The sequence below is a fragment of the Dasypus novemcinctus genome, chromosome 5 (genome assembly GCF_030445035.2).
Source record: "Dasypus novemcinctus isolate mDasNov1 chromosome 5, mDasNov1.1.hap2, whole genome shotgun sequence".
Lineage (NCBI taxonomy): Eukaryota > Metazoa > Chordata > Mammalia > Cingulata > Dasypodidae > Dasypus > Dasypus novemcinctus.
The window spans coordinates 119750797-119772747 of record NC_080677.1 but is presented as its reverse complement, the minus strand read 5'-3'; the positions used below and the strand labels follow the sequence as shown (position 1 = coordinate 119772747).

The following is a 21951-nucleotide window of genomic DNA, read 5'->3' as shown; positions in this document are numbered from 1 at the left end:
TAGGTTAGCTGGAGGAGAACTTGCTCAGTTTTTGGTTGTCTACAAATACTTATTTTGCCCTTCTTCTTGATTCGTTTTCATGGAATATTGAACTCTAGGCTAGCAGAGAATTTCTTTAAGAACATATTCTTATGTGTTCCAGCTTCCATTGTTGTTTTAAGAAATCAGTTGTCTTTGAAAGTGATCTGTGTTGTTGTTTTTTTCTCTTGCTGCTTTGAAGATTTTTTCTTTTGTTTTCTACAGTTTCACTATGATGTGATTAAGTGTAGATTTATTTTAATTTATCCTTCTTGAAATTTGTTCTGTTTCTTGTATCTGGATCAGAATCTTTCATTACTTCTGGATTTTCTCAACCATTTCTCCTCCTTATTTTGTCTTTTCCCTATCTCCTCTCTTTCTGAGACTCTGATTAAATGTATGTTATAGTTCTTTTTTTATCTTTTATGTCTCTTACATTATTATCTGTATTTTCTACCATCTTTTTTCTCCCTGCTACATTCTGGATAATTTGATTCATCTTCCAGTTCACTAATTTTCTCTTCCACTGTTAAACTGAGTTGTTTTACCCACTAGAAATTCTGTTTTAGTTCTGTTTTGGTTCTTTTTCAAGTACTAGTTGTGGTTTTGTTTTTGTGCCATCACTTTTTGAGAATACAAACACTTTTAAAAATTTATAATTATAAGTTATTTGGGAAGTAGCAAAGCTGCTGTGGTCTTGCTTTGATAAATTACTACTCTGTTCAAGATGTCACTAGTATAGGTTTTTCAGTCCTTAGTTTATTCCCTTAAATGTTATTCTATTTGTCGCTGCTGTACATTTTAAATTTTGTGTAATGATTTTGAGTTGCTTTTTAGTGTCTATGTGTACATCATTCAATGGTTAAGAAATTATAATCTGACTTAAATTGTAAGTGAATTATTGCTTATTCTGATGATGTTATGCTAGTAAACAGACAAAAGGAGATCTTATGGCTGCTGCTAAAGTTTAAAACCAGTTACTGGTACTCATGGGGAGTTGGTTTGGACATCTACATGATTTTTGGGCAAGTATGTTTGTGATGATTACCCTATACAAAGTTGTCTTGCCTTAATTATACAGAGTCTGAGGCCTTCGTCTTTATATTGGGTTCCATAGGATGGAGTATTCTAGATACAGTGCCTCAAACTAATAGTTAATTGGGGATATGAAACCTAAAGTGGAACTATGAGGGCTCAGTCTTCTCACCATGTTAGAGATATTACCCAAACTTACTACCTCCAGCTAATAAAAGCCCACGTTTTAAAGTCAGATGGTAGTTACATAATGATTTAGGGTCTTATAGCTTACTTCCGTCTCTACTACTGTTGTCAGCAAATCACTTCCCATGTATTTGGGTCTGTTTATCCCATAATTGGTTAGCATCTGTGCAAGGAAGAGAATATATCTTGTCTTGCATATTTTCTGTACTCTATGAAATTTGTTGGTGAGATTATTGTATATTTCTCAGATAAATTCCAACTAATTATTATAGTTAAGTAAATATTTTCAACTTATTTCCATATTGATCTTTTTTTCCTTCATCAGCTGTGTTGGAGTAGAGGAACATCATGCTGTTGATATTGACCTGTATCACTGTCCCAACTGTGCAGTCCTACGTGGTTCATCCTTAAGTAAGTACTAGATGCTTAATTAAAAATTTAAGTTTAAAACAATATGGGGAAGCAGATTTGGCCCAATGGGTAGGGCATCCACCTACCACATGGGAGGGCCAAGGTTCAAACCCAGGGTCTCCTAACCCATGTGATGAGCTGGCCCATGTGCAGTGCTGATGTGCACAAGGAGTGCCATGCCATGCAGGGGTGTCCCCCACATAGGGGAGCTCCCACGCGCAAGGAGTGCTCTCAGTAGGGAAACCCGCCCAGCTCGAAGAAAGTGCAGCCTGCCCAGGAATGGCACCGCACACGCGGAGAGCTGATGCAGCAAAATGATGCAACAAAACAAGACGCAGATTCCGGGTACTGCTGACAAGAATACAAGCAGACATAGAAGAATATACAGCGAATGGACACAGAGAGCAGACAACTGGGGGGGGGGGGGCAGGGTGTGGGAACGGGGAAGTGGAGAGAAATAAATTTTTTAAAACTCTTTTAAAAAAAACTTAATGTGTACATGATCATACTTGAATGATATTCTAAATGATACTCTAAATAGTTACATTACATCCACCAAAAACTATAAAGGAGTTTTTCCTGAAGATATTTAGAGTAAATTTTTTAAAAATTATTAAATAATACATCAAAAGATTAGAGGAAATAATACCATCAATCTTAATTGCCAGTGGAAAGCCCCCAAACTCTAGTACATATTTTCAAAGCTGTAAATTTAAGAAATGGGTTAAAGTAAGAATTTTTCTGATTCTGGAAACTCATTTCAGCTATTTCATTTTTTCACAAATGAACAAAAGATCTTTCAGTGGTATTTTGGGACAGTGTATGGAATAGAACTTTCATGTACACATATGCACTATAATTTTAGGAGAGAATTAAAGCATTGATAGATTAAAATATTACTTATATTTTCTTAATTTGGTGGTCATATGGCCAGGAATCTTGCCCCACCATCCACTCTACTTAAAACCATTCTCATAAGGTCCCTCGGAAAACGTAGGCACAGAGGACAAGGCTAGAGCAAATTCATACCCTTCATTTTTCTTCACGAGAGGGTAAAAAGAAAGACTGGGAAGTCTCAAGCATCCTTTGTTATGTACGGTAACACTCACCAGCAATATGTCCGTATAAATTTGGGCTAAAACATCATGTATAAAATGATATTTATTTTTAGCCTTTTTTTTTTTAAAGAAGCTTTAGATTGTGTAAGTGTTATATCAGAAATATAGGGGATTCCCATATACTCCATCCCCCCCCCATGTTCCCACATTAATACCATCTTTCATTAGTGTAATACATTTGTTACAATTGATGAATACAGATTGAAGCATGATCATGGACTACAGTTTATATTATGTTTACACTTTGCCCTGCATAATTTTATAGGTTTTGACAAAATGTGTAATAGCCTGTATCCATCATTGCAATGTCATGGAAGACAAGTCCAGTGTTCCAGACATGCCCCGTATTACACCTATTCTTCTCTCTCCCTCTCCTCTGATGGCCATCCTCTGATGGCCACTGCCTTTATGTCAATGATACAGTTTCTTCCATTGTTAAATCGTAATGTCTACTTTAGTCCATAGTTGCATTCACCCTTTACGTTTGTTCATTCCTTAATCTTGAGGATTTGGGGATGGTGATACCCACTCTGTTTCTGATTGAGAGGGGGCTTAGAGCTAATGGGACAGATGGAGCTGTCTTGATCACAGTTATAAGTATTCTGTTTTTTGGGATGGGCATTGTCCATCATCATCCTTCGGATAGTTGTTCTGGGCTAGTCCAGTGAACTGGAGAGTAGGTGTTGCAACTCTGTTGAGATTCAGGGCTTAGCCGGGATACGAACTGCCAGAAGATTTAAGTCTCTGGGACATATATATAACGAGTATAGTGTTAATTATAGGTTCATATAAAAGGGGCAGAAGACCCACGCCAGATTCCTGAGATTGTCTGCCCTGCCTATAGTGTCTAGATGTCTCTAGTTTATTTTATTTAATTTTTTTATTTTTTATTTCTCTCCCCTTCCCACCCCCCGCCCCAGTTGTCTGTGCTCTGTGTCTATTTGCTGTGTGTTCTTCTTTGTCCACTCCTGTTGTTGTCACTGGCACGGTAATCTGTGTTTCTTTTTGTTGCGTCATCTTGTGTCAGCTCTCCATGGTTGCGGCACAATTCCTGGGCAGGCTGCACTTTCTTTCACACTGGGCGGCTCTCCTTACGGGGCGCACTCCTTGCGCGTGGGGCTCCCCTATGCGGGGACACCCCTGTGTGGCATGACACTCCTTGCGCGCATCCGCGCTGCACATGGGCCAGCTCCTCACGGGTCAAGGAGGTCTGGGGTTTGTGGTAGACGGACGCCATGTGGTAGACGGACGCCCTAACCACTGGGCCAAGTCCGCTTCCCAGGAGTCTCTGGTTTATTGTTGTAAATGTTTTTTTTTTTTATAATGTCTTTTTTTTAATTTTATTTTATTTTTATTTATTTAATTCCCCTCCCCTCCCCCGGTTGTCTGTTTTCTGTGTCTTTTTGCTGCGTCTTGTTTCTTTGTCCGCTTCTGTTGTCGTCAGCGGCATGGGAAGTGTGGGCGGGGCCATTCCTCGGCAGGCTGCTCCCTCCTTCGCGCTGGGCGGCTCTCCTTATGGGTGCACTCCTTGCGCGTGGGGCTCCCCTACGCTGGGGACACCCTGTGTAGCAGGGCACTCCTTGGGCGCATCAGCACTGCGCATGGGCCAGGTCCACACGGGTCAAGGAGGCCCGGGGCTTGAACCTCGGACCTCCCATGTGGTAGACGGACGCCCTAACCACTGGGCCAAAGTCCGTTTCCTTGTAAATGTTTTTAAAGTGTCTTACTTTGTGCAGCAATGAAGTGTGTAGTATATAATTGAAGTAATTGTTGAATTCTTGGTGGAAGTAAATAATATTGGGTTGTTACCTCAAAGGAGTAAGAACTAAAATTTATTACAGTTTTAGTTTAGAATTTAAGTATATAATCCCAAAATGAAATGAATTGAATTGAATTCCTATGAAATGTTTTATGGGTTATTATGAGGCAGAGTATGTATATTCAGTATGTGATGCAATCTATTTTCTCTTTTTCCTATATGATTTAATTTAACAAAAACTTGTGCTTGCTAAATTAATTTTTCATAAGGGATCATGACCTGCACTTTGAAAAACACTGCCTCAGAAAGAAGTTTGCCTATTACCTGGTCCTTTATATGCTTCTCATCCTTGAATAACATAAAGATCAGTCATTCGCTCTCTTCTGGGCAAAGTCCAACTCTGAGTACTCATAGAGAAAATGCCAAGATCCATTTATATGTATTATCTTGATTTGAGGCTCACCCTCTCTACCCGTCACCCTTCACCCCCAATTTGGGTAATCCTTTGGATTTCTTGTTAAACCTCTCTACTTGCTATCTAGGGTTTCCTATTTTCAGAATTCTGAAAAGGATCCTTATTTTATATACCATTTAGACAGTATAATACCCATTTCTATGGCAAACTTAAGTGAGTTTACCCTCTTAGTGGGACTTAAGAACTCTATATGAGTTCAGGTATCAAAAAAACAGCCCAAGGGAAGCGGACTTGGCCCAGTGGATAGGGCATCCGCCTACCACATGGGAGGTCCGCGGTTCAAACCCCAGACCTCCTCGACCCGTGTGGAGCTGGCCCATGCACAGTAGTACTGATGCGTGCAAGGAGTGCTGTACCACGCAGGGGTGTCCCCCCGCGTAGGGGAGCACCATGCGCAAGGAGTGCGCTCCGTAAGGAGAGCCACCCAGCGTGAAAGAAAGTGCAGCCTGCCCAAGAATGGCGTTGCACACACGGACAGCTGACACAACAAAAAGAAACACAGATTCCCAGTGCCGGGGATAAGAATGGAAGTGGACAGAGCGCAGACAACTGGGGGGTGTGGTTGGGGGGGGAGAAATAAATAAGAAATAAATCTTAAAAAAAAAACACCAACAAACAGCCCAACACTTAAATGTGTTTTTTCCTGTCCATTTCAAGCACATGCAATTTAAACATAAAATTTTCTCTCTTTTCTCTGTGACCACTACTAAAATGTAACTTTCAAAGGGATTGGCTCTTTCCTTTAAGAAATTCAGTCAGCTGTTGCAATGACTGATTTATGTTTTAAGTAGGTTGGCCAGACAGTACTATTGCATCCTTCTGTTATCCTTCTTCAAGTCAGCACATTTAAAAAGAAATAATAGTATTTGGCAGCTTATTACAAGTCAGGCACTATGCTGAGTAAGTACTTGACCTATGTTATCTCCTTTGATATTCTTAACAACTTATTGTGAGAAACCAGAAAAATTATCCAACTAGCTCAGTCGTATAGCTCTGTTGAGCTGGAGTTTGAACTAGCGCCAGTGCTTTTCACTGATTATGCTGTTCACTATTTGATATTGAATAGTGTATACTATTACATTATTTTAATATACATTTTAAATGATGCTGCTCATTGTTGACCCAGGGCCTTAAATAGCATATATAATATTGGTGAGAGTGAGTTACTTCCACATTTTTGGAGGCACTTTTGTAATATGTAGCAGGAATCTGAAAAATGCTTAGTCTCTCTTCTAGCATTTTTAGGAGTTTATCCTGAGGAATTCTTCATAAAAATAGATTTATGTATGTGAATATTAATCTCAGTATTATTTGAATAAAGATTCTGAATTAACTAAGGGCTCAGGAATCAAAAGTTGATTATAATATGGTGCGTCTACATATAAAATATTAGGCTGCCTTTAAATTAATTGCTTTGGAATATTTAATAAGGGGGAAATGCTCATGATAAAATAAGAAAAGTTAAACAGGATAAGCGTTGTGATCCCAGATGAAGATAAAAGGGGGTTATGTATCTATATATGGATTTCAGTGTAAATTAATGGCTAAAATAGAAATTCCAGGGGGAAAAGCCTGGAATGAAATAACTCTTGAACTTTTTTTGTTTTAAAGATTTATTTATTTATTTCTCTCCCCTTCCCCCCCACCCCGGTTGTCTGTTCTCTGTGTCTATTTGCTGCATCTTCTTTGTCTGCCTCTGTTGTTGTCAGCGAGCGGTACAGAAATCTGTGTTTCTTTTTGCTGCATCATCTTGTGTCATTTCTCCGTGTGGGCGGCACCATTCTTAGGCAGGCTGCACTTTCTTTCGCGCTGGGCAGCTCTCCTTATGGGGCGCACTCCTTGCGCGTGGGGCTTCCCTACCCAGGGACACCCCTGCGTGGCACAGCACTCCTTTGTGCGCATCAGCACTGCGCATGGACCAGCTGCACACGGGTCAAGGAGGCCTGGGGTTTGAATCACGGACCTCCCATGTGGTAGACTGACACCCTAACCGCTGGGCCAAGTCTGCTTCCCACTCTTGAACTTTTAAAGCAGTTTTAAAGGAGAGAAAGTAACACAAGGACCTTAATGGAATCTCCAAACTCATCATCTAGTTTAAAATAATTCTGTATAAATTTCTTCTTTTATAAGATCTGAAAAACTCTAGCAAGATGGCTTTGTGATTCTCAATTTTCCTAGCAAATTTTTTTTTCTTAATGGGATTTATTCTTCCATATTAAGGATCTAGCTGCCATAAGTTACTTGGGAATCTTGTTTTAGACTCCTAGATACAAATAAGCCTGATATAAATAATCTGCTGATTATTTAGTGTGAACTCTCCTTATCCATATGGGGATTCAGTATGATGTTATTATGATCTTTACAAGTTGAAGGTTTGAAATAACTTAGAATCATAGTGTTGCCCACCCCCAACATTTTGTTAAGGAAATGTTTAAACATACAGGAAAAGTTGAAAGACTTTCACAGTGAACTCCTATAACCCCACCAATTGTATTGTACTCTTAACATTCTTTGTTACTTCTTTTAGCAATATTTCTCCATGAAAGTATTCCACTATCTTTTTTTTCTTTCTGATTTGCAGACATTAGTACATTTCCCAAAATCATGGAAGTTTTCGGCTTAAGAAAAGAGATTCAAGTGGTGTTGTTCTGGTGGGAAGAGGGATGGGATTACAATTTGAAAAACAGCACTCTAGTTGATCCCGTTCATTTCTACAATGACAGGATCTAGAGGTGTTAGGCAACTTGCCCAAAGTTGCAGAATAAATTAATGGCTAAAATAGGAATCAAATCCAAGTCTCCTGGTTTTGATGGCTGTAATTGTTCAGGATTGTAGCCTCCCAGAGCTGTAAAATCATAGGTCTTAGTGTTAAAACCAGCCACAAAGTTATTTATTGCTTCATCCCACCCATCTTTCTCCAATTATGATGTAGTCACCTGCTTTTATTTGTATCTTTATAACTGTGCTTACACTGGAAGTAGATCTTTCCATAAGAGAAGGGAATTGTGCTGTTAAAATAGACTTCTGATGTGGGATCAAAGGTTCTGTCTTGAGAGGATGATGTAGATGATCAGTAAAAATCATATTATGACTTAATGTTCCAGGGAAAACAATGATTTTTAAATAATTATGAAATTTTATAGTATGCTTAAATGTTTTAAAAGGCTCTAGCTGATTTGACTTCCTTGATTTAATTTTTAAATTATTTTGAAATTTAAAAAAAGGTAGGTTAAAAAAATCCACAGTTAATTACTTACAATTGCAGCGTAACATTAAGTAGAATTTATTTCTTTAGCCTGGAAATGCATTAAAAACTTGAGTGGTTTGGTTTTTTTTTTTTTGTCCTTAGAATTATTTCTGATTGTATAGAATGTAATGACTAGAAAGTACATGGTATCACCAGTTACCAAAAACTTTTTCTTTTTTTAATTTTATGAAAATCTAGTGAAAAAAAGGAGGAACTGGCACAGGCATGACTACACTGAAATTGATGATGGCTCCAAACCAGTACAAGCTGGAACTAGAACTTTTGTTAAGGAATTGCGTTCTCGAGTCTTTCCAAGGTATGGAAATTTCTTCTAACCAAACAAAATTTAAGAAAGTCGGCTGATAAAGTGACATTATCTAGAGCAATATTTTTCAAACTTTAGATAGCAACCCATTATTGGTCTCGACCAGTTTTTATTTATATATATAATGTATATATAAACTATTATATATATAAAATAGAATATGTATTATATATATAAACTATTATATATATAGAATAGAATCGAGTAGAAGATATCAGTTTATTACAAGTAAGAGGGATAAGCATAGTTTTAAGGAACTTTTGTAATATACATATGTATCGCCATATAAAAATATATTTCTTATGTGGCTTAAAGTCTAAAAAGTTTGAAGTACACTGATTTAAGGTAATTGTTCTCATATGATTTCCTTATGATATGTAGCTGTTATCTTTTCCTTTCATCTCACTTTCTCCTGTTTTCCAGCTCAATTTTTTTTCCTATGTCGTTTCCATATCTATCTATCCCTAGATCCACCAGAGATACCCCCACCGTTTGTCAGGCTCTCTGGTGGCATCAGGACTGAGCTTTTGGATTTTTCAAAGATAATGAAATGTGTTTGAGTTATATATGGCTCAGAGAGAGTCAAAAGCATTAAAAGTCATTTAATCATGCTAATTTGGATCATTTCCTACTCAACTGCCTGACATCTATTTAAAGTGGTAATGCTAATAGGCTTTTATTCAAGATCATATCCAAGCTTGCTAAAGTTTAAATTTAAATCACAATATCACATGTAGCCTATTATGGAATTATTTTAGATTCTGTAACTATAAAACCTCTGCTATTTTTCCACAATCTAGGATTCCTGCCAATCCACAACCCCTTCCTAATCCATACACTGAAAAATATAAATGGTGAGCATCTACTATTCTATCAGTGAGGTTTACTAGGAGAAAGAAAACATATATGAAGCAGTGTTTTCGCATAATTTTTGCATTGTTAAAGGTCTTATTCCCAAATAGCTTTCTTTTTTCAGTGTCAAATTGTAGGGAAAATGTTTGATTTTTATCCTTTTTATTGGATAACACTTGATTGTTTTGGAGTTTAGGATCAGAGTTTTCAGCCTGGGTCTATGGTGAGCTTCAGGGAGGTTTGTGAGCTCCCTAAAACTGTCTTGATTTTTTAGGCAAACTGATCATGTGTTATAGAGAGGGTATAGAGATCAAAACCTAGTAATTATTTCAACTGACATTTACATTCCTGGACTATCCCTTTCAGCCACAATCCCATTTACAAACCAGCTATGTTGGTTATACTTGTATGCTTACCATCAACACTATCCATTTCCACACTTTTATAGTCAAAATGACTGTACACTTTGGATAGATTGTACAGGTAAGAGACTATGTAACAGTGAACCTGTGGTGGAAGATTACTGTGGTTAGCAGTACAAATATGAGAGTGTTCTCTCATGACCTATAACAAATGTACAATATTGATACATGGTGTTAATAATAGAGGATATGGGAAAAAATATACCAAATGTATATGTTAGGAACTATAGTTAGTGGTAATATTCTGATCTTCTTTTATAATCTGTAACAAATGTTCTACAACAATGTAAAGTGTTAGTGGAGGTGTGTTGTATGGAAATTCTGAACATTATGCATGATTGTTTTGTAAGCTCAAAACTTCTCTAATAAAATATATATATATATATATATCCAGTAATCCAGAGAATAAGGTTCTCCTCCTTTCCTCTCCTTACCACCATAGGCTACAGACGACATTAAGATAGTAGGGATCTGATGGTATAAAAGGAATCTATTCTATTTTAACCTATATATATATAATGAAAGTGTTGCGCTTAATTTTGAATGTGCAGCAGTTGTGTTCTCTTAGCAGTTGAGTGGTAAAATCTAGAATATCCGTATTTAAAGAGATATGGATTTCTTTTGATTTATGGTTCAATGGAGGACAAGGATAAGGGACATAACACATTTAAATGCAGTGGCTATAATGAGTTGTCAGAGATGGCAGCTGAAGGTTCAGCAATTCTTTTCAGTGGATTAAAGTGACTACCTAGTATTAAAACTCATTAGACACTGATTATGATTGATCATTTAAGTCAATGATTCTCAATTGGGGCATTTTGCAAATTTGTCTCAATGGGCAGGAGCTATGGATGCTACTTATTCTCCAGAGTGCCAAACAAAATCAAAACAAGTTGTCCTGTGTCCTGGTGGACATTAAAGTGTCTAACTACATATTCCTGTAGAATTTTATAATCAGATAAAATCTGGTCTGGTTTTACTTAACCTAACACTAGTTTTTATTCTGATGTTTATCTTACCTTTTGCTCTTTAAATTTGAATCTTCTGTATTACTTCTATTGTGCAGCTTCTGACCTTTTTACCTCTTTTAAATCCAACTATTCCTTAGTACTAGGGGTAAGCATCTCATACTATTATTTCTTTTAGCCTAGTTTACCTGAACATTTAAATACATATTTTGTTATAACTACTTTGGCTTTTTCTTTTGTTATCACTCAAACATTTTATATTTTATATACTTCCATTTATGTATATTGGAGCAAGTAGGTTATATTATCTATGAATTTTACCTTAGGATGGTGAAAGGGGCTTTACAAAATACTTGCTATAAAAAGGGAAATTAGGCATGATATGTTGAGAACCACTGATAATAGTAATAATACAGTATATGAATTAATCTATTTCCATAATCTTTTTTTTTTAAACTAAATGTATTAATGAAAATATTTCACTCTTATGTTTTCCTTAGTGCTGATGAAGTCATTGTAAAGATGCACGGCAGCCAGTTGACCCAGAGATACCTGGAAAAACATGGATTTGATGTCCCTATTATAGTTCCTAAATTAGAGGACCTAGGACTCAGGCTACCTCCACCTACTTTTTCTGTTATGGATGTGGAACGTTATGTAGGTACGAATGTGTTCATTTAAATACTGAGAAAAACACACAAAAAGAAAAATGAGTGTCCTAATAATATTAAAAGTTGAATGAGGAGATTAATTTAGTTTAGTTTCTTGAATAAGAGAAAGTGAAACTTAGTGTGACCTATGTTGAAAACTATTTTTTTCTCAGTACACCTATAATTGTCAGGAAAACACAATGAAACCTTTCTTATTCTTATTTACTAAGCCTGATCCTTATGCTTTTTCGGTTTCAATAAATTTTCTGATACTTAGGAAAAACCATTACTGAAGTGTAGTTATAGATACTGGGAAGAAGAAGACATTTGAAAATTAAACTGGCTCTAGGCAGGTGTTAGATCCTTGATGCCCAGTATACCAACCACCTTTTTAATATAATTAGTCCTCTGGGTCCTGCTTTAGTGAGCTTCTACTGGTTAGAAGAAGGACCATAAAAAAGAGATAATTTTAAAACCTGTATTTTATTAATGACTTGCTGAATGTTGCCATGTAAGACTTCTGGACTTAATGTGTGATTTCAAGGCCCAAAGAGTATTAAAAAAAAAAAACAAGTGGAAAAACCCTTCATCTATTGTGATATTGTTACATTTCATGAATTCTCTTCTTGGTATTTATAGCTAAAACTGATTGTAACTTATTCATTGTCAGTAGTAGAGATTATTTGAAGATTAGATAGCAAATATAACTAGATTCAAAATTGTATGTATACTATAATACATTACTTTTCCAGCATAAAGTATCTGAGAATTTGTCCTTTATTGAGCCATTGGTTAACAGTTCTCACTGATAAGTTTCAAGGAGGAAAGTCAATTAAATATCATGACTTCACATTCAGCTGCTTTTGACTATTTGATAAATGGGAATGAGGTTGAGGTTTAACCTAAACTCATTTGTATAGCACTGTAAAATAAATGGCTTTGTTATATAAGTATAGGAAACCAAATGTTGAAACTGCTTGATAGCTAACTTTTCAATATTCCAAAGAACTTTTACTTTCAGTTAAATATCAGTAACAAAATTATCTTACCTCCTAAACGTAAAAAAAAGAAACCTATTAGACAGTACTCTTTAAATCTGTATCAAGTTACATTAAAATAAGAAAACAGCATTTATTTTTTCCTATTTCATATTGGTTAAGTATTGCCATATTTTGAATTCTGCCTTACTCTTAAAACTGAAGATGCTTCTTAGCTAAGGTGATAGTGCAGTGGTGTGCAAACAATAGCATGTGGTTTTATAGGAAAGTTGCAGATTAATCACAGTTCCCAATTCATTTCACAGGCACTAATATGAACTGATTTTTGCTTCCTAACCACCTACTATCTCTTGAAGCAGAGTATTTTTAAGAGAAGGCACTACCAGGCGAGAAGAAATTGTTTGTCCAAGTCAGCTTGCTTTCTAATTCATTATTGGCTGATCTTGTTTGAAAATGATAGACTTAGAATTTAGGTGTCATAGAAGTGAAAGGCAAACATTAATTCCTTCATTTTATAAATGAGGAAATTGAAACTCAGAGAATGTTGCACAGTTTCTACATACCAATGTAATACTGCATTTTGTCATGAGCTGCACGCAAGAAATCATTGGTATAGAGAAAGTTTTCTAAGCCATGTAATTTTTTTTTACTCTGTGTTAATTATGAAGCACTGTTTTATTGCTTTATTCTCCCCCCTGTCAAATGTTCATTCTTTCAAAAGTTCCAGTGAGACTTAGAAAGTAAGAATATAGAAAGGATTTTTGAGCCTGCTATGTTATTTATTTATTTAACTTATTTATTTTTGAGGTACCAGGGCTGAGGTTTGAACCCAGGACCTCATATATGGGAAGATGGTGCTTAACCACTGAGCCACATCAGCTCCCTTACATAGTTTTATAGTTGCTTAATTATCCTACCAAGTAAATACGGTCTTTAAATATTTTTGTTTAGGGTATCTATTGATTTAACTCTTAAGCCCAATAATAAGACTATAATTTCTCTCTGCAGGTGGTGATAAAGTGATAGATGTCATTGATGTGGCAAGACAGGCAGACAGCAAAATGGCACTTCAAAATTATGTTAAATACTTCATGAATCCTAACAGACCAAAAGTGCTAAATGTGATCAGCCTTGAATTTTCAGATACAAAGTAAGTGGTTCTGGATGTTTGGGTTCAGCATTCTGGGTATTAGCTAAGCTAAATACGGTTTAGTGATACATTAATTTTCATAAGAAACTTAATTTATGTCTTCTAAAGTGGTCCAGTGGTAGCAATGTAAATTTTGCTTTGGGATACTCAGAGAATATTTAGAAATAAGATTTGTTTGAAACTTTAAGTATTGTGGTTAACCTTGGGTTCCATTTGATTATTTGGCTTGGGTTGAGATGGGTGATACTGTTTTAAGAAGTTTTAATTTGCATGATGTGCATGTGTGTATGTGTATGTGTGTGTCTGTTTTTTTAAAGGATGTCTGAATTGGTGGAGGTCCCTGATATAGCCAAAAAACTTTCCTGGGTGGAAAATTATTGGCCAGATGATTCAGTTTTTCCTAAGCCATTTGTTCAGAAATACTGCTTAATGGGAGTTCAAGACAGCTACACAGATTTCCACATTGACTTTGGTGGAACTTCAGTTTGGTACCATGTCCTCTGGGTAAGATTGGGGTGTTTCTTTGTTCTTTTATTGACCAAAAATAGTCATGTTTTTCCCATGGTATGTTTTTTGTTGTAAAAGACATTTATAAAGGGGGAAGTTTTTATACTTTTTAAGTAGCCTCTATAACTTTTGTCTTCAAACATTTTGGTTGTTTTTGTTTTGTTGTTTTTGAATTTTTTGTTTTTTTTGAATCACTGAGACTTTTAAGTAAATGGATGATTAGTTGTTTCAGATGAAAGAAGTTTTTGAGGATGAATTATTGGAATGAAAAATGTTCTTCTCCATTGAGATTTCTTTTATTTCTTTGTACCTTACATTTTTCTATCTCAAGAAATGAGAGAGACAGGAGTTCTTAACGTAGTTCCTTTTTTTTTTTTATTTTTTTTTAATATTTATTTATTATTATTATTTTTTAATTACATTAAAAAAAATATATGAGGTCCCATTCAACCCCACCGCCCCCGCCCCCCACTCCCCCCACAGCAACACTCTCTCCCATCATCGTGATACATCCATTGCACCTGGTAAGTTCATCTCTGAGCATCACTGCACCCCATAGTCAATGGTCCACATCATAGCCCAGACTCTCTCACGTTCCATCCAGTGGGCCCTGGGGGGATCTACAGTGTCCCGTAATTGCCTGTGAAGCACTATCCAGGACAACTCCACGTCCCGAAAACGTCTCCACATCTCATCTCTTCCTCCCGTTCCCCACACCCAGCAGCCCCCATGGCTAACCGTTCCCACACCCATTCCACATTTTCTCTGTGGACATTGGATTGTTTGTGTCCATTGCACACCTATGTCAAGTGAGGGCTTAGATTCCACATGGGTACTGGATGCACTCTTCCCGCTTCTAGTTGTAGACACTCTAGGCTCCATGTTGTGGTGGTTGACCTTCTTCAACTCCATGTTAGCTGAGTGGAGTAAGTCCAATAAGTCAAAGTGTAGGAGCTGAAGTCTTTAACGTAGTTCCTTTTTAGCCGCCCCCCCACACACACTTTTTTTAAGTTCGTTTCTCTTAGCCTTTTTTTTTAAAGATTTATTTATTTATTGCTCTCCCTCCCCCCCCCCCCCCCAGTTGTCTGTTCTCTGTGTTTATTTGCTATGTCATCTTCTTTGTCCACTTCTGTTGTTCTCAGCGGCACGGGAATCTGTGCCTCTTTTTGTTGCGTCATCTTGTTGTGTCAGCTCTCTGTGTGTGCAGCACCATCCCTGGGCAGGCTGCACTTTCTTTCATGCTGGGCGGCTCTCCTTCTGGGGTGCACTCCTTGCGTGTGGGGCTCCCCTATGCGGGGACACCCCTATATAGAATGGCACTCCTTGGCGCATCAGCCCTGCGCATGAGCCAGCTCCACACAGGTCAAGAAGGCCCGGGGTTTGAACCGCAGATCTCCCATGTGGTAGACGGATGCCCTAACCACTGGGCCAAGTCCGCTTCTCTCTCTTATCCTTTTGTCTCTTTTTATTTCCTCTTCCCCTTTGTCAATTATCAGTTAATCCTGGAATCAAATACTGAGAAAGAGCCAAATTGTGGTAATAATTGTTTCAGGCCTTAAGTTGGATAACGCAAGAATGCCAATAAATATACCCCTTCTTCCCAGCTTTTAATTCATCTTGCTTTATCTAGAACTGTGATGTTCAATTCAGGAGCTATATGTAGCTATTTAAATTTAAATGATTAAAATTAAATATAATTAAAACTTAAGTTTCTTATTTGTCCTAGCCACACTTCAAGTGTTTAGTAGCCACATCTAGGTACTAGTGTATTGCATAGCACAGATATTAAACATCTCCTTTATCACAGAAAGTTCTACTAGATAGAACCATATCTTATTCTGGATTGTATTTGACCTTGTGTCATTAAGTTCCTGTTCCTTTTCTCCATCAGGAAGCAAAGGGTTAGTTCATTAAAGAAGTTTACTAATGGTCTTTAAAAATAATCAGTGTTATAGATCTTAGAAGAAAGAGCAAAGTTTGTAGAGATGACTCTCTGTAACTTGAAGACTTTCTGTAACTTGGAGACTGTTAACATATATTTACCTCCCTTCCTGAAAAATGAGTGAAGATCAGTGGGATGTTTGTAGTTCTTTACCCTCCCCTTTAACAATTATCTTCAACACTGTTTTATTGATGCCTTGTCATATTTGGGAAGGGGAGTTTGAACACCTTATTAAGGGCAATACCTACTGATCAGGTATGTGAAATTCATCTTTCTGAGCCTGAAAAATCTGGTAATTATCTGAATTTAATTTAGATTGTCATTTTGGAAAACGTAGGTCATCCTAAGAACAGTGCTTTTCCTTTTTAAAAAAAATTTTGATTACTTCCTTCTAGGGTGAGAAGATTTTTTATTTGATAAAGCCAACAGATGAAAATTTAGCACTCTATGAATCTTGGAGTTCTTCTGTGACCCAGAGTGAGGTGTTCTTTGGAGATAAGGTGGATAAATGCTACAAATGTGTGGTAAAGCAGGGACATACCTTATTTGTTCCTACAGGTAAGATTTTAATTCCCATAATTATACTCATTCACATGGGGTCAGTTCTTAATTAGAAACTCTGGCTTTAACATGTTTGCTCCTCTCTTTATAGTTATGACTTATTTTGTTTTGAGTTTTCTGTCATTTACCTTCCTTTTTTTTTTTTTTAATTAGAGAAGTTGTATGTTTATAGAACAATCATAAAATACAGAATTCCCATATACCACCCTATTATTAACACATTGCATTGGGGTTGTATATTTTTTACAATTGATGAAAGCACATTTTTATAATTGTACTTTTAACTATAGTTCATGGTTTAGCTTAGGATTCATTGTTTGTATTGTGAAGTTTTCCATGGATTTTTAAAAAAATTTTGTTATAGTACCATATATACAAATATATAATTCAATTGTGTTTATTACAGTCACAATATTTTACTACCGTCCCCACCATTCATTACCAAAATTTCCCCATCATCCCAAAGAGAAACGCTGTTCATTTTAATCCTTAACTCTGTGTAATTCACATACCATAAAGATTACTTTTTTAATGAGTACAAGTCAGCGGGTTTTAGTATATTAACAAGATTGAGCAACCATCATCACTATCTAATTCCAGAACATTTTCCTCACCCCAAAAAGAACCTGTATCCATTAGGAGTCACTCTCCTTCTCCCAAACCCCTGGCAACCAGTGATCTGTTTTCTAACTCTATGGATTTGCTTCTTATAAATGTATATATAAATTTATAAATATAAATTTGTTCATATAAATGGAATCAAACAATATGTGGCCTTTTGTGTCTGGCTTCCTTCACTTAGCGTAATGTTTTCAAGGTTCATCCATGTTGTAGCATGCATCAGAATGTATTTCATTTTTATGGCTGAATAATATTCTGTTGTATATATGTATCAATTTTGTTTGTTCTCAGTTAATGGACATTGGGTTGTTTTCATCTTTTGTTTATTATGCATAATGCTGCTATGAACATCTGTATATAAATTTTGTGTAGAAGTATGTTTTCCATTTCTTTTAGGGATATACCTAGGAGTTGAATTGCTGGGTCTTATAGTAATTCTATACTTAACTTTTTGAGGAACTGCTCAACTGTTTTCCTCAGCAGCTGCACCGTTTTACATTCCTACTAGCATTATGTGAGGGCTCCAATATCCCCACTATCTTGTCAACACTTAATTGTCTTTTAAATTTTAGCCATACTTTTAGGTAAGAACTGTTATCTCATGGTTTTGATTCACATTTTCATAATGACTAATGATGTTGATCATCTTTCCATGTGCATATTGATCATTTGTATATTTTCTTTGGAGAAATGTCTATTCAAATCCTTTGTCCATCTTTTAATTGGGTTGTCTTTTTATTGTTGTGAAGTAAGAGTTCTTATCTTTTATATACAAGATCCTTACTAGATATTTAATTTGTAAATATTTTCTGCTGTTTTATGGGTTTTCTTTTCACTTCGGTGATAGTAGCCTTTGAGGCACAAAAGTTTTTAATTTTGATGACGTTCCCTCCCATTTTAACTCTAGTCAGCTCTACATTTCTGTCAAATGCCAAATCTGCTGTACAAAATTGGACTGCTATCCTGGGAAAGTTAGGAGGGAAAGGACTCTAGGAAGGGATTGAGAGTGGGCCTTAGCTACGTCCCTAAGTATAAGAATCAGGAATGTCATTTTGGGAGGTCTTAGGATGCAAAGTACAGACTCCAGGTCAGTGGTTTTGAGAATTGTTCTGTTTTGGGCAAGTTAATGGCTGCAGAGTTCATAGGGATCTACTACTATAGGTCCTGCTTTATGGCCTTACCTCTACCTAGAACTTCCAGAATTTGTAAGTCCAGGTATGCATTTTAATATTTCTTTTGTGAACAGGTAACTTCTTCCCTTAAGTCCTCTTTCTACTGCTTCCTTTTATAACAAATATTTTTGTGCTCTTTTCAAAATCTATGAATTGAAATTCATAGATAATATAACCTCCTATGTTAATATTAATTTTTTTAAAAATTTTTAAAAATTGATTTAATAACCTAACTAGAATATATAGAAGAAATTTTAAAAATTTTTATAATAAAATATAATACTATTTCAATATGTAGCAGCTCAGGCACAGAAACTTTAGAAAACAGTATGAAATAGATGTATAAGGCAGCATACCAGTACAGGTTTGTGTTATTAGCAACTCAAATTCTACCAGTGGCATTGGTGCAGGTTAGAATTCTCAGACTTTGGCGAGCATCACAGTTATCTGTAGGACTTGTTAAAACACAGATTTCTGGGTTCCATCTCCAGGATTTCTGGTTCAGTAGATCTGGGTGGGGTTGGGTAATTTGTGTTTCTGACAAGTTCCCCACTGATAGGCTGCTGATCTGGGTGACTATGTTTTGAGAACCACTGCTATAGGCAATTCCATTCTTTCCAAGGTTAATTAGCAACTCTGATAAACTTCTGAACAAACTAAAGTACATTTTTCCTTCAATTTACAGAGTGGTTGTATTCCTGGAAAATTGTGTCAAAACCATATAAAAATACTTTATTTAGATATATAACAGAGTTATAGTGTCTAGGCGCAGATAGTTATGAATAGGTTTTGTTCCTATATAAATGATATAAATGCCCAGCAGAAATTTGAAAGTCCTGAGTGATGCGGGACAATTTCTTATTGTGCGGAACTGTCCTGCATGTTGTATCCCTGGCCCTCACTCTTGAAATGCTAGTAGAGCTAGTAGAGCTCCCCAGTCTTTATGACAAGCAAAAACATCCCCCCAACTTTTCTAATACCCTTTTTGGGCAGTACTCCCTCTATTGAAAATCACTGATTTATAGCTCATGTAGATAGATTTATATTTTTTTATTTCAGTGTCAAGCTCAAGGCTTTGTGCCTTTCAGCACCCAAATGGCTACCACTTGAAAGTCAATTTGAGGGATTTTTTGCTATTGTGTTATAACACAATGAGGGATCAAAAGATGACAAATAGAAAGAAAATGGGATAGGTGTATTTTAAAAGCTAATTTTTACTTGCAAATATGTATGTGTATATGTATATTTATATAGTCTTTATGTTAAGTCTGTGAGCATTTCCTTCAAAAGTTAGGCATCATCTTTTTGAAATATTCCTACTTTGAACACATTTAATGAGACAACAGAACATCATTTTGATTGCCAACATTTATATTCATAGGACCATAATCCTCCATAATTAAATGTTAAAAGATCTGCCTTTTGCTTCTTATAGAGTCAGGCTTCAGGTTGAGTTCCACTGATCCTCACATGCTTAGTCCTTTGAACCCAGTCATTTAAGGATGGCACTAAGGAGGTAGAGTGTTCAGCGAATTCTAGTGTTCATTTAATGGAAAATGTGCTTTCCTAATTCAGACCAGATTTGACTTGCCTTAGATAAAATTGTTAATAAAAAGTGAATGTGGTTTTTTTTTTCCATTAAATTTTAAGTGTTTTATTTTTAAATACTTTCAAGCTTATAGGACATTTACAGAAATACAAACCCCATACAGAGAACTCCAGCATACCCCAGATACCCAGATGCACTGTTTTAACATTTTGCCATATTTGCTGTTTTTAATATTTTGCCATATTTACTGTTTCATACTATCTATCCATCAGCCTATCAATCCATCTACCTTTTCATCTGTCTTTCAGTTCATATTCTGAACACTTGAGTGTAGGTTGTATACATCATGATCCTTTTTTTTTTTCCTTAAAGATTTATTTTATTTATTTCTCTCCCCCTCCACCCCCACCCCACCCCCAGTGTCTGCTCTTTGTGTCCATTCGCTGTGTGTTCTTCTGTGTCTGCTTGCATTCTTCTCATGCGGCACCAGGAAACTGTTGCCTTTTTGTTGTTGCATAATCTTGTTGCGTCAGCTCTCCATGTGTGTGGTGCCATTCCTGGGCGGGCTACACTTTTTTCGCACGAGGCGGCTCTCTTTGCAGGGTACACTTCTTGTGCTTGGGGCTTCCCTACATGGGAGACACCCCTGCATGGCACAGCACTAATTGCACACAGCAGCACTGTGTATGGGCCAGCTAACCACATGGGTCAGTAGGCCCTGGGTATAGAACCCTGGACCCTCCATGTGGTAGACAGACGCTCTGTCTGTTGAGCCACAACCGCTTCCTGCATCATGCGCTTTGAACTTACTGCCACGGACGTTTCCTAAGAATAAGGATATTCACTTACATAGCCACCTCAAATGCAGCAATTCAAGAAATTTAACATTGATATCAAGCTATAGTTTATATCCTAATTTTTTCCATATGTCCCAATAATCCCCCCCCCCCCTTTTTAAAGGTGGTACTGGGGATTGAACCCAGGACCTCACACATGCAAAGCAAGTGCTCAACCACAGAGCAAACCCATCCTGCCTGCCCAATAATCCCCCTTTTTTTTTTTTTAAGGTTTATTTTATTTATTTATTCCTCCCCCTTCTTTGTTCCACGCTCGCTATCTGCTCATCTGCTCTTCTTTTTAAGAGGCACTGGGAGCTGAACCCAGGCCCACCCATGTGGAAGGGAGAGATGCCCAATTGCTTGAGCCACCTCTGCTCCCCACTTGTGTCTCTCATCGTGTTTCCTAGCTGCTTTGTTATCTTGCTGCATCGTCAGCTCACCCAGCCAGCCCATCTTCTTTAGGGGGCACTGGAAACTGAACCTGGGACCTCCCATGTGGTAGACAGGTACCCAAGGGCTTGAGCCACATCTCCTTCCAATAATGCCCTTTTGAGCTTTCTCTCCTCCTCTGTTAGATCCTGTCCAGGATCATGTATTGCCCTTAATTGTCATTGTCTTTCTAGTTATTCTTTTTTCTTTAATTGTGAGAAAATATATACAGCATAAACTTTTTCATCTCAACCACTCCTGAGCATATGGGTTTAATCACATTCATTATGTTGCAGTACCCTCACCACCTTCCAGCAGTAAAACTTTCCCATCTCCACAAACAGAAACCTTATACCCATTTTGCATTCACTCCCCATTTCCCTTGCCCTGTGCTGCTGGCACCTGTACTCTATATTCTGTCTCTATGAGCTTTCATATTATCCAGTATTTTCTTTATAGTTACCATGAAGCTTTAATTTAACGTCCTAAATCTGTAATAATCTCAGTAGCTATGATACCAGTTTAACTTAAATAGTATTTACAAACTATATTCCTATACCACTCCATCTCCCTACCTTTATGTAGTTCTTGTTTCAAATTACCTATTTATATATTATGAGTCCCAAACGACTGATTTCTCAATACATTTTATGTATTTGCTTTTTAGGTCCTGTAAGAAGTAAAAAGTGGAGTTATAAACGAAAAGTTCAATAGTAG

The 21951-nt window shown here is 36.7% G+C and overlaps 1 protein-coding gene across 1 annotated transcript in view; it reads left to right on the top strand.

Moving 5' to 3' along the window:
- Positions 1-21951, top strand: part of KDM7A (lysine demethylase 7A) — a 100300-nt gene that overhangs the window by 38445 nt on the left and 39904 nt on the right. Inside the window, exons 2-7 of the mRNA XM_004452432.5 lie at positions 1565-1650; positions 8448-8565; positions 11317-11477; positions 13473-13614; positions 13932-14118; positions 16459-16621. Coding sequence (XP_004452489.1) covers positions 1565-1650; positions 8448-8565; positions 11317-11477; positions 13473-13614; positions 13932-14118; positions 16459-16621 — 857 coding nt within the window. The remainder of the gene's footprint in view (positions 1-1564; positions 1651-8447; positions 8566-11316; positions 11478-13472; positions 13615-13931; positions 14119-16458; positions 16622-21951) is intronic.